The sequence below is a fragment of the Colius striatus genome, chromosome 14, assembly GCF_028858725.1.
Source record: "Colius striatus isolate bColStr4 chromosome 14, bColStr4.1.hap1, whole genome shotgun sequence".
NCBI lineage: Eukaryota > Metazoa > Chordata > Aves > Coliiformes > Coliidae > Colius > Colius striatus.
The window spans coordinates 3,670,859-3,687,332 of NC_084772.1; the positions used below are offsets into that span (position 1 = coordinate 3,670,859).

The 16,474-nt window shown below is 53.5% G+C and overlaps 1 protein-coding gene across 1 annotated transcript in view; it reads right to left on the reverse strand.

Moving 5' to 3' along the window:
- NECAB2 (N-terminal EF-hand calcium binding protein 2) overlaps nucleotides 1-16,474 on the reverse strand; it is a 78,094-nt gene that overhangs the window by 1,300 nt on the left and 60,320 nt on the right. Inside the window, exons 6-10 of the mRNA XM_062007668.1 lie at nucleotides 2,882-3,018; nucleotides 1,800-1,918; nucleotides 1,563-1,642; nucleotides 843-899; nucleotides 605-717 (exon numbers count right to left, since the gene is read on the reverse strand). Of these exons, the coding sequence (XP_061863652.1) occupies nucleotides 605-717; nucleotides 843-899; nucleotides 1,563-1,642; nucleotides 1,800-1,918; nucleotides 2,882-3,018 (506 nt within the window). The remainder of the gene's footprint in view (nucleotides 1-604; nucleotides 718-842; nucleotides 900-1,562; nucleotides 1,643-1,799; nucleotides 1,919-2,881; nucleotides 3,019-16,474) is intronic.

A 16,474-nucleotide genomic window follows, 5' to 3' on the forward strand; every position in this document is an offset into this window, starting at 1 on the left:
AGGCAAATGGATTTGAGCACCACTACACTCCAAACCCTGGCTGATTTGCCTCAGCCCTTCACTTAGAATCCCAGGAAGGAGGGGGTGGGAAGGGTCCTGCAGAACTCACCCAGCTCAAGGCCCTGCTCAAGCAGCTTCCCCTGGCTCAGGGGGCACAGGAACGTGTCCAGCTGGAGTTGGGAACCTCCTGAGAAGGAGCCTCCACACCCTCCCTGGGCAGCCTGGGCCAGGGCTCCCTCACCTCAGCACCAAAGGAGTTTCTCGTGTTTAAGGGGAACTGTTTGTGTTCCAGCCTGTGCCCATTCCCCCTTGTGCTGTCCCTGGGCACCACAGAGCAAAGCCCATCCCCAGCCTCCTGACACCCACCCTTGAGGCATTTCTCAGCATTGCTGAGGTGCCCCTGAGCTCAGGCTTCTCTTCCCCAGGCTGAGCAGCCCCAGGGCTGCAGCCTTTCCTCCTCACACACATGTTCCAGCCCCTCAGCATCCTGGCAGCCCTCTGCTGCAGAGGCCCCTGTGGTGGGGTGCCTGTTGCTGTGAGGGCTGCTGGATGCCCTCTGCCCTCCCCCAAGCCCCCCAGCCCCCTGAGCCGGGGCAATACCCACTGGAAGCAGTCCCTCTCGCCGGCCACGCTCTTCAGGTACTGCTTCAGGGAGCTGCAGAACTCGCCCACGTGCTTGTGCGACACTGTCATCTCGTCCCGCACCAGGAGCAGGTACTGCCAGAGCCCCCCACGAAACACAAGGGCACGTGAGTCCCCAGAGCCGTGGTGCCAGCCCTCCCCAGGCCCGATGCCACGCCGCAGGGCCAGCCCGGAGCCGTGGCCGCTGGCCTGGCACTCACCGCGCAGGCTGCGCTCTCGCTGTCCGACAGCCGCTGGTGCAGGTCGAACCACAGGGTCTGGGGAAAGGGGGGAAAGCAGTGAGGGGGGAAGGTGGGCTGAGGATGTGTCCCTCCCAGGCTCGTGGGTCTCTGTCCCCAGGCTGTGCTCCCTTCTCTGCAGGGGGTGGCTCTGAGCTGTTTGCACCTTCGTGCCCTCCTGTCAGGACCCGCTGCAAGAGCTCTCTGGCACCACGTCCTCCCACCAGCCCCAGACCACTGTCACTCCTGGGGTGGCAGGAGCAGAGTTCCCAGCCCTCCCAGCCCTGGGTATGCTGCTATTTCCTCTGGCAGCCACAACTGACATTTTTGTGCTCTCAACCTTCTCGGCCCGTCTCTGTCAGCAGCACCTTTCTCCTCTCCCCTCTGCCCCAGAAGTGCAAAGCAGGAGGGTTTCAGAAACACCTCCCACACTGCAAGACTTTCTCCCTCAGTCCCTAGATGGAGCAAGGCTGCCTCTGCAAGGGACTGACTTCCTTTTCTTCTTCTTTAAACTCACAGTTAATCGTTTCACATTCAATAAATGCCAGAGCCAATGTAACACCCCCCACCACCACCAGCAACTCAACTCCAGAGCACAGAGATGGGCCAGGCCATCTCTTGGCCACCAAGCAGGGCAGGGAGGTGGTGGGGCTGTGGGACCACCCCAGGGACAGCCCCACACACCCAAACGCTGGCCCTTACCTTGTCCTCCAGCCTGCCGATCAGCTCAGCCAGCCTGTTGATCTGCCCCTCCAGCCCCTCCACCTTCGTGTCAGGGGAACCTGCGTGGGTCCAGGAGGCAACGATGGAGTGAAAGGCACCTCAGAGCCCTGGCACCCTCTGGGGCACTTGCACATCACATCTGTGCTGCCACTGGGGCTACAGTTCCCTCCCCTGAGCCCCCCCTGCCAGCACAGCAGGGAAGCAGCCATCTCTTACCAGTCTGGAAGCTCTTCCCCTGCTCCCTGGGGACCATCCAGCTGCTGGGGGAGTAGCTGGGCAGAGGGCTGTCGTACCAAGTGTCCCTCAGGCCATGGGCAGCCTTGCTGGGGTAATGCCTGCAACCAGAAAGCACACAGACCCTCAGGGGTATGTACAGCACAGGGTGAGCCAGCCCCAGGGAGCCAACACGAGAGCAGACTTTTTGATCAGACTCTTTCCCTCCTTCCCTCCCTTCAGCATCACCCAGAGTGGGGAGTGGGTCAGGATTAGAGCAGCATCAGTGGTCTGCCCATGCCTGAACCCCATGGGCATATGTCCCACTGTCAGGCTGCAGCCAGGGTTCTCCTGGAGACACATCCACCATAGCAGCTCCTCCACCTTGCTCTGGGGCTACAAAACCCCTTTGGCCTGGTTCATCCTGCAACATCACAAATTCCCTGTGACCTTCCTACAGTAAAAAACAAGGCTCCTCACTACAAGAAGGACACTGAAGGGCTGCAGCATGGCCAGAGCTGGGGAAGGGGCTGGAGCACAAGGGGCTGGGGAGGGGCTGAGGGAATGGGGGTGTTGAGCCTGGAGAAGAGGAGGCTGAGGGGAGACAGGAGCCCTCTCTGACACTCCCTGACAGGAGGCTGCAGGGAGCTGGGGGTTGGGCTCTGCTCCCTAGTAATTACAGGACAAGAGGGAACAGCCTCAAGTTACCCCAAGGGAGGTTGAGGTTGGAGCTGAGGCAGAGCTGTTTCCCTGAGAGGGGTGTGAGCCCCTGTGCCAGGCTGCCCAGGGAGCTGGGGGAGTGCCCAGCCCTGGAGGGATCCCAAAGCCATGGTGCTGAGGTGCTGAGGGCTGTGGGTCAGTGCTGGGCTGGGCAGGGTGAAGGGAGGGCTGGGACTGCAGCAGCTTCAAGGGCTTTGTGTGTGAGTTCCTCAGTGGCTGCCCCTAAGAGGGGTTTGCAGCTGCCCTCCATGCACAGCGAGATGGAGCTGCCTTTGGGCAGGGATGACCCTCTCCTTCCTGTTGTGGAAGCATCTTCCTCCTTCTGCCCTGGGGAAGGGGAGAGGAGGGTGGGAGGTGCTGCAGACCTGGCTGGGTTGGTTTGCTCGTCGATGGCCTCCACAGCGCTCTCCACGGAGCTCAGCAGCGACTGTGTCTGGTTCGCCGTCTCCTTCAGCAGGAACCGTGTCACAAACTGCTCCACGTTGCTGCCACTCTCATACACCTGCCCAGGCAGAGAGGGAACAGGTCAGACCCAGCACCAGTGGGCACCAGCACCCATCCAGCATCCCACGCACAAGCTGGGCCCCTCTGCCCCCCTAGCTGTAAGGGGACAGGGGTTTGTGAGCACATTTTGTGCTGCCCCACGGGGAGCACACAGCCCTCCAGCACCTATGGGTCACACAACATACAGCCCCCCAGCACCCACAGGCCACCCACGGCTTGAGACAGAGGAACAGAGGCCATGAGGGGAAGGTGGGCAGCACATACATCAGCGTTACTTCATGTAGAGACACACAAAGCAACGGGAGGAGGTGACTGCCCAATGCCCACAGTAGCTCACTGCACTGTGATGTTAAAATGACTGCACTGTTACCTTGCAATGCAGGTGTCAAAAGTGGCTCCTCCTGTGGCTTTGGAAATCTCCACTCTGAGAGCTTTGGCATGTCATTCAGGGCCTCAGGCCACAAGGGCATGGCCAGCCCAGCACAAGGGGTCTGGGATGACTGTGGCTCTCTCTGGGGAGCTGCAAACCCAAGCAGGAAGCTCTGGCAGTCCCCACCTGGCCCTGTGTCCGTCCTGCCTGGTGAGATGGGAGCTTCAGCCTATTTTTGCATTAGGATTGGTTTTTGTGAAGAGGGAGAAAAGAAAGATCTGGCTGTTTGGGGCTAGAGGCAGGATGGAGACAGCCTGAGGAGCAGCAATGCTTTCAGCAGGAGAGACACTGCTCCCAGGGGGCTTTGGTGGAGGAGAAGCTGTTTGAGCAACAGGAGCTCCTGGGGAAATCCAAACCCTCCCAAGACACAAACCAAGGAAATGTTTTAACAGCACAACTTAACTGCTCAAAGCACCCTCAGTCCCTTCCCCAGCATGGCCTCACTGCACCCTGCCCACACAGCAGCCTGCTGCTGTACCTCCTGCCAGCCACTGGCACAGGCAGGACACCGGCACAACCAGACCAACACTCGCACAGCTGGACTGGCACTGGCACAATCGGACTGACACTGGCACAACTAAACTGGCACTGGCACAACTGGTCTGACACTGGCACAATCGGACTGACACTGGCACAAACAGACTGACATTGGCACAAGCAGCCCAACATCAGCACAACCAGACTGACACTGGCACAAGCCCACCACAACCAGTGTGACACCAGCCCAAGCCCAGCCCAGCCCCTGCCCACACCAGGCCTGGCTGTCACTGGCCCCTCAGCACCACAGCTACAAACCACTGGCAGGGGAAAAAAAAGGTTCCTCTTTCCTCTTCAACCCTTCTGTGCCTGAGGCTGGCACCAGGATGTGTGCTCCTGGCTCCTCACATGCCACTGGCAACAACCAAACTCAGGCTGAGGCCAGAGTGGTCCCAGCACCACCTGAGCACACGGCAGAACAACACACTCACCCCAGCTCCCCAAAGCAAATGACTCTTGTTTGATGGCAAAGCCACTAATGAGGGTTATTGCCATGGCAACTGGAGCTGCTCTGCAAGGACCCAGAGGGATTTTATCTCCTATTTTGAATCATAAAAGAAGGATGAGCTGAAGGAAAATACTTCTGGGGAAGCTGGTGGCAGAGCTGATTCCTCACTCCTGCTTTGCAGGGGAGCATCAGCTGCTGGATGGTCTGGGGCACGCACTCAGCAGCTCTGACAGGACCCTGCCACCATTTCAGCCTTTCTCCAAGCAGGACCACACTCCCCTCTGCAGCCCCAGTGCTCCCAGTACAGCCCAGTGTGCTCCACCAGTACTACCAGTGACCCACAGCCTGCTCAGAGGCTGCAGGATACGGGCACTGTCCTGCCCCCCCGGGATTTCCCATTTGGACTGGGAACACACAAAAAATTGAGTGCAGCCACAAATAGGAAACTGAAGATCCCTCCTTAGAGGGCCCTGGCCAGGCTGGAGCCATGGGCTGAGGGCAATGGGATGAGGCTGAACATGGGCCAGGGCTGGGTCCTGCCCTTGGGCTTCACCAAGCCCAGGCAGCTCCAGGCTGGGGCAGAGGGGCTGGAAACTGCTGCAGGGAAAGGGCCTGGGGGGGTTGGTGCCAGGGGCTGAACAGGAGCCAGCAGCGTGCCCAGGGGGGCAAGAGGCCAAGGGCAGCCTGGCTGGGATCAGCACTGGGGGGGCAGAAGCACCCTCTGTACTCAGGCTCTGCAGTATGAGGTGAGGGCTTGGACCTGATCTTTTCCAAGGTCTTTTCCAATGGAAATGACTCCATGGTCCCTGGGTAGCTGCATGGTCTCTCTTCTCCCTAGAAAACCCCTCACAACCTTCTCAGAACATGCAATATACACCATACATCCATCTCCAAGCACTGTGCTGTACACACACACACTCTCATATGTCACATCTGACCCAGCCTGTGTAGACAGAGCATTAAATTCACTGCCAGCGTCCCTCACCCTTCACCTTCCTCTGCCAACGCTGTGGACACAGTCCCACACTGGGCCAAATCCGCCTCCTCACCCAGGCAATTACTGTAGCATTTAACACATCTTCTTCTACCCACACTCTGGCTATGGAGGGTGTATTAAATCAATAAATCTCCTTGGCAAAGACATAACATTGCATTTAGGATCTGAAACAATTTCCTTTGTGGGTTCTTTTCCCCCCAAGGCTGCTCCCTTCTGCCTGAAACCAGCAGCCTGCCCCTAATGAAGGTGTAAGTATATTAATCAGGGCTCAAGCAGGCTCTGTAATTACAGCTGGGTTCTGAGGAGCTCCTGCACCCAGCTCTGCTCTGACTGCTGGGGGCTGGGCTCTGACTGCTGTCCCTCCACGATTAAATACAGACCTGTGGGTCTCCAGCCACTGCTAAACACGGAGCTGTGCACACTCCTGTGAGGGGATGAATGGATTCTTCTTTTAATTAAGAGGGGGGTTTTTCTGGGACATGATTTGCCCTGGCAAGCATGAGGCCTGGCCAGAGCTGGGGGCTACACATACACCCCCATGTCCCTGCACTGCTGCTCAAAGCACAGCACACACAGGAACTGGGGGTGACCTGCTGGAGAGCAGCTCTGCAGAGGGGGTCCTGGGGGGTCTGGTTGATGACAAACTGATCATGAGCAGCAATGTGCCTCAGTAAATTGAGGCAGGTTTTCACCTGGAGAGCTGTGCTCAGTGCTGGGCCCCTCACTCACTGCCACAGGGACACTGAGGGGCTGCAGCTCCAGGGCTGTGTCAGTGCTGGGCCCCTCACTCACTGCCACAGGGACACTGAGGGGCTGCAGCTCCAGGGCTGTGTCAGTGCTGGGCCCCTCACTCACTGCCACAGGGACACTGAGGGGCTGCAGCTCCAGGGCTGTGTCAGTGCTGGGCCCCTCACTCACTGCCACAGGGACACTGAGGGGCTGCAGCGTGGCCAGAGCCGGGCACTGAGCTGGGGAAGGGGCTGGAGCACAAGGGGCTGGGGAGGGGCTGAGGGAATGGGGGTGTTGAGCCTGGAGAAGAGGAGGCTGAGGGGAGACAGGAGCCCTCTCTGACACTCCCTGACAGGAGGCTGCAGGGAGCTGGGGGTTGGGCTCCTCTTCCAAGTAATGAGTGACTGAGAGAAAATGGCCTCAGGTTGCCCCAGGGGAGGTTGAGGCTGGAGCTGAGGCAGAGCTGTTTCCCTGAGAGGGGTGTGAGCCCCTGTGCCAGGCTGCCCAGGGAGCTGGGGGAGTGCCCAGCCCTGGAGGGATCCCAAAGCCATGCAGCTGAGATGCTGAATACCAGGGGTCAGTGGGTGATCTGGGCAGGGTGAGGGGAGGGCTGGGACTGCAGCAGCTTCAGGGGCTTTTAACAACCAACATGATCCCATGATTCTATGACAAAACCCCACACAGGTGGTGCCCATATGCATTCAACTCACCTTAACTCCCTATGTCAAGATCTGGTGGGTGGGTGGATGGGTGCTGGGTACAAAGCCACAGAGCAGGGGAATATTGGAGTGTCCATGAAGATTTGATGCTTTTGGCAGGCCAGGAAGTCCACCAGGTTTCACATGAAAACCATGGTGGTTATTTTCATCACATCACCTGGCTAACTCTGGCCATTTGCCCACCCAGCTGTGACATGTGCTCTCAGGAGTCATGTCTGAGAACCCACAGGCTCGGAGGCTTTTCAGCGATCTCTGGGCTCTCCTCTAGCAAATATCTCCTTTGGTGTTGTGAAAACAAATCATTAGGAAGAGCAGCTCCAAAGGAATCCTTCCCATCATCTTATTAAAACATTTGTCAGTCTGCCCTATGGAGATTTAATGAGGTTTTGGTCTCATTAATCCCACCCTGAAGAGTTATTTCCTTCTTGCTTTGCTTGAGAGCTTAAAATATTTATGGAGATAATGCAATAACTGCTGCTCAATGAAGCTGCTTTGTGCCAGCAGCTCTTGGAGGGCTTCATCTCCAAGCCTGCTCTTTTCTACCCAGCTGGGCCATTAGTTCAAGGCTAGAAAGACTTTGGCATCACAGGTATTAAGCAAAGAGGAGCACGGTGGCCATCAAAGAGGCAGTGGAGGGTGAAAAAAGGCACCTCTCCCTTTGCTGCATCCCCAGCTGCCTGGCCTTCATGGCTGCTGCTGCAGAGGGACAGGTAGATGCATCTGCAGCAAGGAGCAAAGACAAAAGCTTGGTTGAAAGGATGGCCTTGAGATTTCTGCAGGGGCCAGCTCTCAGGAGAGCCTCGGGAAGCAGCACTGTTTGACACACCATAATGAACACCTGACAGAAGGGAAGAGTGGGGAAAGGACAACTTGCTTAACCACTGGTAACTGGGGAAATACTGTAGTGCTGGGTTCTTTGGTCAGTCAGTTGAGGTCCAAGCCCCAAAGCCCACCTCTCTTTTCATATTACAAGCTTTTGATCTGCCTGTAGTGCAGCTTCCCACACACAATGGGTGCACACACTGGGGCACAGGCTGCTCAAAGCCCTGCCATGGCTCCTCCAGCTTTCCATTTCCTTATGCACCTGCCCCAGATTAATGAAAACACCCTTGGGATGTGTTACCCGTGCAAATCACAGCTGGGATCTTGCTACCACTGACTTGCCAACACCAGCATCGAGCACCCCTCCCTCACTGGGCACTTCAAACCCATGCCTGAAACTGGGATCTCCTGTACTTGTTCCTGTGGGGACCAAATGACTGGAAAAGAGGATTTTTCAATGTTGCTGTGAACCTAAAAGCTTATTTGCTGGCATTTTTAAAGGTCACTCCTTAGCTCATTAAGACTAAACAAATATGAGTGATTCTATACCACCCACAGACTCGGAGACCCCCCCATGACAACCCCACAGCTTCCCTCTGCCTTGGGCAGCAAGGCCAGCAAGGCTTTCTGGTGCTGGGCTGCAGTGAGACTGGCCAGACTGGTTGATTTTTACCAAGCCTGGGGACTTTGATGGCTTCTCTAGTTTCCATTTACCAAGCCTGGAGACTTTGCTGCTTCTTCAGCCACCACTGAAACGTGCCCATGGAGCGACAGCAACAAACCCAGGAGGCTTTTCAACCTGAAACCAGAGCCAATTCTGTTTCACCCACACTCTTCCTGTGGCTGGAAAACCACAACCCCAAACCAAACTCATTGCTGTGCCATGAAACAGCCCTCTCAAACCTCCTCCCAGGCTGGAGGAGAGGTTCTTTTCCACCCACTCACCCCTTGAAAACGCCAGCACGTGTTGTGCTGTAACCTCTGAGGGGTGGATTGAAGCTAATTGCCTGTTTTCTCACTAGAGACACTTTTCTGATAATTAGAGTAACACTCAGACCTGCCTCTCGCTCCTTTCCCTCCCCTAACTCTTCAACTCCTTCAAAAGCAGAGACCCAAAACTGATTGCCTGGCACATAATCAGTAGGAGAAACCTGAAGAGAACACTTAGATAGTTGATAAATGAAAGCATTAACATATGAAAGACCCTCAGCCTTCCTGAAATGGCTCTGAGAAACCCAAATGAGACACCTGCTCAGATTAAAAAAATGATGATGGTATCACATGGGTTTTCAAAGTCTTTTGCTATGACATCTTCCTTCTCTAAGACTCTTGGAGCTGCACCCTCCTCTGTTTGCCATGTCTGGCCCTGAAGATCTCCTGCTGTGGATCCTTCCCAAGAAGTTTATCTCAGGACTTCCCTCTTCTGTTCATTATCAGAAGCCACCTTGCTGCCATCTGATCCCACCATTTCTCGTCAGATGGCTGTGAAGGGCAGGCATTTGTTGGCCCCAGCACACTCCCTGAGGACACCCATGGATCAAGAGGCACATGGCACTATTTGCACCCTATCCACTTACTTGGCAGGCAAAGACCAGGCCTGCAGATGCAGCATGGCTTCCTACTCTGCACACCCTGGCTACAATTAGCCTTTCCTTTCACACAAGTTCCTAATTAGCCACATTCAGTATCCACAAGACAGTACATTAATACATATTTTCTTCCAGTTTTCCAAGGAAAGTACAGATTTTGTTTTCCAAACAGGACCTACTCAAAAAACCCCACAGATGTAAGGACGTGGGATGGTCAAGCTGCTGAAGGCTCAGGCTGGCTCTGCCAGCTGGTTGCATGTTGACTTGGTCTCTGTCTTTCCTTTTGGTGGCTCCTTCCGAGCTGTGCTCAGGGAGTTTGGCAGGGCCACAGCACTGATGGCTAGTGGATTCATTCCCTTCATTATACAGTTTATGGAATCTCAGGAGTAATAGCCTGGAAATGGGAAGGAGGAGGAGGAAAGCCATATCTTACAAGAGGCCTGTGATAGCTGGAACCAGGACAGCTCGAGGAGGACCTCCATAGAATCCCAGAGTCTCAGAATGGTGGGGGTTGGAAGGGACCTCCAAAAATTACCCAGCCCCAGCCCCTGCTCAAGCAGGTTTCCCTGGCTCAGGGGGCACAGCAACGTGTCCAGCTGGGGTTGGAAACCTCCTGAGAAGGAGCCTCCACACCCTCCCTGGGCAGCCTGGGCCAGGGCTCCCTCACCTCAGCACCAAAGGACTTGCTCCTCCTGTTCCAGTGGAACTTTTTGTGTTCCACTTTGTGCCCATTACCCTTTGTCCTGACACTGGCCACCACAGAGAAGACCATCCCCATCCTCTCAACACTCACACTTTAGGTACCTATAAGTGATGAGGTTCCCTCTCAGCCTTCCCTTCTCCAGGCTGAACAGCCCAGGTCCTGCAGCCTTTCCTCCTCACATAGATGCTCCAGTCCCCTCAGCATCTTGGCAGCCCTTTGTAGAAGATGCTTTTCCTTCTCAGGACAAGATAACAGACAAAAATTTTGCAGCAACAGACGAGCAGAAGAGCAGCAGATAAACATCTTTGTCTAAAATTAAGCTCCAAGAGAGACCTTCCTCACGTTCCTTTCCCTGCCAGCCCCACTGTGCTCCCCGTCAGGATCTGACCCACAGCCCTGCAGAGCTGGCAGGGAAATCACTCTGGGGGACACTGCATGAAGAATCAGCTTTGTGGTCTAGAGCCTGAACAGAAAAGGTGAGGAAAATTCAGTTCCTGCAGAGCTGGAGAAGCACTTTCTGCTTTAATTTGTGGTCCAATATTTTCTTCATTTCGGAGGAGAGCTGCAGAAATACTTTCCAAGATGCTAAACAAACAGACCGTGTTTCCTTCTCAATTACTCTTGACCTATAACAATCCATAACTTTTCTAGAAAGCCATTTTTCTTTTTGCTATAGAAATTGATACTGAAATTATTCAAAAATGTATAATTCAAAATCTATGCAAAGATGAGTCAGCCTTTACCAATGCACTGCCTCATCATTGCTGTTCTCAGCCAAAACCATTCACACAAACACATCTTTAACTGGACTCCAGGAGCTGGTGTTTCATCATAAACTCACCCATCCAAGAAAGAGGCAAAAAAACCCAGCTAATAACCCCCAAAGCAACTCATTCCCTGACAGGGCAGATCTCTGTGCTGCAAAGGTGAGGAGGGACAATGCTCTGAACCTCTCTGAAAAGCAAACATCCTGATCCCTAAGATCTCCCAGGTACAAAGCACCAAGAGATAAGCTGTTCCTGTGTTTGGGAGTGAGGAGTCACAGGATGGTGGGTGTTGGAAGGGACCTTTAGAGATCATTTAGTCCAACCCCCCTGCCAAAGCAGGTTCCCCGCAATCAGGGAGCACAGGAGCTTGTCCAGGAGGGTTTGGAAACCTCCAGAGAAGGAGCCTCCACACTCTCCCTGGGCAGCCTGGCCCAGGGCTCCCTCACCTCAGCAGTCAAATAGTTTTTCCTTATGTTTCAATGGAACTGGTTGTGTTCCAGCTTATGTCCATCACCCCTTGTCCTGGCACTGGAAACAACAGAAAAAAAGTGCTGCCCCAACCTCCTGACACCCACCATTTAGACACTTGTAACTATTAATGACATCTCCCCTCAGTCTCCTCCTCTCCAGACTAAACAGCCCCAGGTCCCACAGCCTTTCCTCATAAGGAAGATGCTCCAAGCCAGAGAAGTGTGTCTCCAGAGGAGGAACTGATATGCCTGAGGGTATGAACCCTCCCAGGAGGAAAGATGAAGGAACAGATGTGCTGTGATGCAGTGGTACCCATGGCCCTCACACCAAGACCAGGAGACCTCAGCTGATGTTCACTACCCAAAGCTGTTCCCACCATGTTGCTGTCACTCTCTTCCATAGGCCAGCAGCCTCCTGCCACATCACAGCTCTGCTTTGAGAGCTCCTGACACCACGTTTGTTTGGCAGAGCAGGTACAATGAAAGCATGAGATAAAGGATGAGCTGGAGGGGGAGAGGAAAAGATTACTTCTAAGGATTATTTCTACTGACTATCTCGAGGTGTCATCATTCAGAAAAGAGCAATGTCATATTTGGCAAGCTGCATTTTGGCAGGTAGGAATGCAAATGAGAGCACTGTATTTTGCTTTTGCTGCACTGGGATATTAAAAACCACCAAACTCATCCCATCCATCATTTTTAGCATCCAAAACTGGCGGCAGATGGTGCTTGCTCTGGGGCTGTAACCAAGATGCTCAGACAAGCAGTGTGCTGCTGAGGGGTGAGAGCTGGGGGAAGCCCAATGCCACGGCAGCAGGGAGGGGAGGGTTAGTGCAGCAGCTGCCAGTGAGCCCCAGGAGCCCCAGTGTTGCCTGCTCACTGTAACACCACCACAGGGCAGAGACAAGAAAGGGGAATTGCAGCTGGAACAATCTAACTCACAAATAATGTGTGCAAACCTATTCACCTGTATGTATACGCCTCTGAGCTCCCTAGTGCTGCTGGAGCAGGTCTTGAAGGTCAGAACACTCAGTTTTCCCTTTGTGATTTACATCTTGTCTCACCCAAATAATGATTCTTGAGGGAAAACGTGTTTGTAGCTGGCCTGGGGACGGTGCCTGTCCATAAGACACACGTGTGGTCTCTGGCATCCTGACACAAGAAGGCTCTTGGGGTGGTGTGTGATATGTCACTACTTGGTCCTAAATCCACTCCAGATCCATTAAATGGGACAAAAAGGATTTTGGCAAGTGACAGACTGACAGCAGAGCTGGCAGCAAGCAAGCAAGGAGTAAAACACCATCTTTCATATCTCCTTTTGCTCCCCTCCAGGAGCTGAAGCTGAGCATCAGTGGTCCAGGGCCAGCTGCAGGTCCTTGGGTCTCCTCCATAAATCCCTCCTACTGCCCTTCACTCGCCCCTGAAGCCAGTCTGTGAGCTAATTCCCCAGCACCCCCCTCCTCTGCTCCCCCTGCTCCCAGCCCTCACCAGTGCAGAGCAGCACAGCCCTTTCCCTCACTGTGTTCACAAGCCCCAGAGCAAGCAGCTCCACTTCACTCCTGTATGGGGAGGAGATGAGGGAGTGTGTATGTGTGTGTTACAACTTCACCTCTGAGTTTTGGGCAATTTTGCTTTCCAAGCAGCTCCCTTCCAGCTGGGGCACACATCAGGGATGGCCACTGGTGCTGCACAGACCTGTCCAGTGCCCAACAGGAGCATCTCCAGGAAGGAAGGATTTGTCCTGAAATCTGAGCTGCCTCATCCTTGAGGACATTCCTCACTCAGCATTTCTGGGACTACTTTGCAGCCTGTTTTTAAAGTTTGCCTGGCTGCTAAAGGTCAGCCTTGCTGACGCTTCCATCCTCAGTGGTGCAAGATGCTTATTTGGCACAGGTGGGGAGCAGGAGCAAGAAGCTGTACAGAGCAAGAATGGAGCTGCTCATGGAGCATCAAAAATCCCACAAAATGTGCTTTTTTCGCCCAAGATAAAGCATATTTCCCAGAATGTCTGGGTGAGGGTGGTGCTCAGTGCTAACCACCACCCCAGTACCATCCCTCTAGCTCCCCCCATCCCTGTCCCACCTCAAGGTTGGCAGGGATGGGGGAGGCATCAGATGAGCACCATTGGGTGCGGGGGTTCAGGAACCAAACAGGAGGGACAGCAGTCACCTGGCTGTGTGCCCCAGCTCCCATACCTCACACTCCCTTTAACATCAGACACACGAGTCATGTCCTCCCCAGTCACATCAATTTTGCTATTTGTCGATTCCACTAGAAAAGAGTAAATGAGAATTATATAAGAACATCTCCTGCTGTCAGCTCTTGTTAGAGGCTGAAGATTCATTTCCTTTCTCTCTGGTTTACCTTGGCCTTCCCCAGCGTCACTGACAGTCATTTCAGCACCGCACGGACACCGCGTCGGGAAATAATTACAATGACAGATTTTGTTTTGCTGTATGAGACCTTCCACTATCGAACCTAATTACTGCTGATACTTTATGAGCTCCTCCAGCACGAGATAATTGCTGCTTTCCCTTTTCATGAGCAAGAAATAATCAGTTGTCTTTTAAGGTGAGAAATATAAACAGCGATTAAATGCCACGGCTACCCGGCCCCTCTCGTCAGCGGGCACCGCTCGTCACAAAGCCAGGGCAGAAGGTGCTCAGGCTTCATTCATCACTTGCAGTGAGCACTTTTGTTAATGAAAGGGAAAGGGATGGAATAAGGAATGCTCTCAGATGATGGATAGTTTTCTCCAGTTGATTAAATGCTTATTTTAACATGGATAAGCAGGAGCATCTCACAAGCAAGGAACAGTACCCGGCATCAGCACCAAGCTCTTTGCAAGATCCTTTGCCTTAGGGCAAAGCTGCAGAGAGAGCAAAAGGCTCCAGCATCAGGGGGCACAAAATCACCCTTGGCTCAAACCAAAAACTGTTGCTTCAGCAGTCTTCTCACAGAATCCCCAAATGGTGGGGGCTGGAAGGGCCCTGCAGAGCTCATCCAGCCCAAGCCCCTACTCAAGCAGCTTCCCCTGGCTCAGGGGGCACAGGAACGTGTCCAGCTGCGGTTGGAAACCTCCTGAGAAGGAGCCTCCACACCCTCCCTGGGCAGCCTGGGCCAGGGCTCCCTCACCTCAGCACCAAAGGACTTGCTCCTCCTGGGCCAGGGGAACTGTTTGTGTTCCACTTTGTGCCCATTATCCCTTGTCCTGTCCCTGGGCACCACAGAGCAAAGCCCATCCCCATCCTCCTGACACCCACCCTTGAGGCATTTCTCAGCATTGCTGAGGTGCCCCTGAGCTCAGGCTTCTGTTCCCCAGGCTGAGCAGCCCCAGGGCTGCAGCCTTTCCTCCTCACACACACGTTCCAGCCCCTCAGCATCCTGATCTGGTGTTTCTAAAACTCTACTCATGTGCAGGTATCTCCTAAACACCCTGCCATCAGCACGAGGCCCTTGATCACAGCATCATCCATGGAGGAGGTGGAGCAAATCTTTATGGAGGGACCATTCTATCATTCTATGACCCATCAGACAAGGGGGAGCTCATGCCACTTCTTGCAGTCCTGGGATGGATCTTCTCCCTGGGGCTGAAGCCTCATCCTGTAGCTATGGTCCCAGCCCTGGAGGGAAGAAAACACCCCTGTGGCACCCCCCTGCGGCTTCTTTTCTTGCTGTGTTTTTCTTTCAGTTCTTTACTTGAACAAAGAGCTTGTGTTTGAGTAATTCATTGATGAGGTTTGTACCACTTTGTTCACAAAGTCACAGCAGGGAAGGATGTTTTTTAATGAAAGGCTTCTTTGACAGCTCCCCTCTGTGAAGAACTCTATGACTCTATGAAGTCTTACTCTGTTTGCTGGCTTCCAGAAGTCTCTGCTGGGCAGCAAAGAGCAACACATTCTATGGGCTGACAGAGTGAGGGTGATGAGAAGACCCTGGGGCAGAATTCCCTTTCCTGGCTTTAGCCATCTAGAAGGGAAATGTCTGCACTTGAGATGAAGAGGGCCAGGATCCCTAAGCATCACAGGAGGAAGATGCCTCCAGAGCTCTGGCCCTCCTCAGTTCCCTCCATGCGATGGTGATGGAGGTGCCCAGCTCAGCTTTAGGTAAATAACCTTTACCTGTCACAACCAGGGCAGGTGAATCCTGCCACAAGCTCCTGAATCAATGAGGGAGAAAGATGCTCTTATGATGGCAGTGGACTGGGATTATGAATAGCCACCCTGCTCCTGCTGCATATTTACTCTGCAATGTAATACCCACATGCTCAGATGCCTCATTTATTAACAGGGAATCAGCCACCTTCCTCTTGCTAAACACTGAGAGGAATTAGTCATATATATGAACCTCTCATTCCAAAAGCAATGGTAGAAGGCATCAGGAACAGTAAGTTGGAGTGAATTACTGATATATCTATTAGCATGGTAACAAGTATTTAAAACACAGAGCTGGCAAATCTGACTGCCAGGAAGGGTGCTAATGGTGAATAATGAAACAGCCTCAGCAACTTGATTAGAAAAAAGAAATTGTTACTGGTTGTCTTGATTTTCTTTCCCCCTCTCATAGCATTGCCAGTTCCACAAACACTGTAGGCAGATGACTTTTGCCTTGCATTTGTTATGGCAAGACACCATCATGTGAGATATGTGGCTTTGCTCTCTGTGCTGCCTTCTTTGCAAACATTAACAAGGATGGAATTTGATCAAGTAGGGAAATCCAGCTCTTTACTCAGCAACGAGGGGAAGAGGATCACAGCATTACAGAATGGAGGGGGTTGGAATGGTCCTTTAGAGATCATCCAGTTCAAATCCCCTGCTAAAGCAGGTTCCCCTTGATCAGGTCACACAGGAATGTGTCCAGGTGGGTTTTGAAGACCTCCAGAGAAGGAGCCTCAACACTCTCCCTGGGCAGCCTGGGCCAGGGCTCCCTCACTGAAACAGTCAGTTTTTCCTCATGTTTAAATGGACCTTCTGTGTTTCAGCTTTTTTTTCCCATCACCCCTTGTCCTGTCACTGGATACAACAGGAAGAAGTGCTGCCCCAGCCTTCTGACACCCACCAGTGAGATATGTCTAAATATTAATGAGTTCCTTCTGTGAGTCTCCTCCAGACTGAACAGCCCCAGGTCCCACAGCCTTTCCTCATAAGGAAGATGCTCCAGTCTCCTGATCATCTTGTGTCCCTGCACTGGCCTCTCTCCAGCAGTTCCCTGTCCCTCTGGAGCTGGGGAGCCCAGAACTGGCC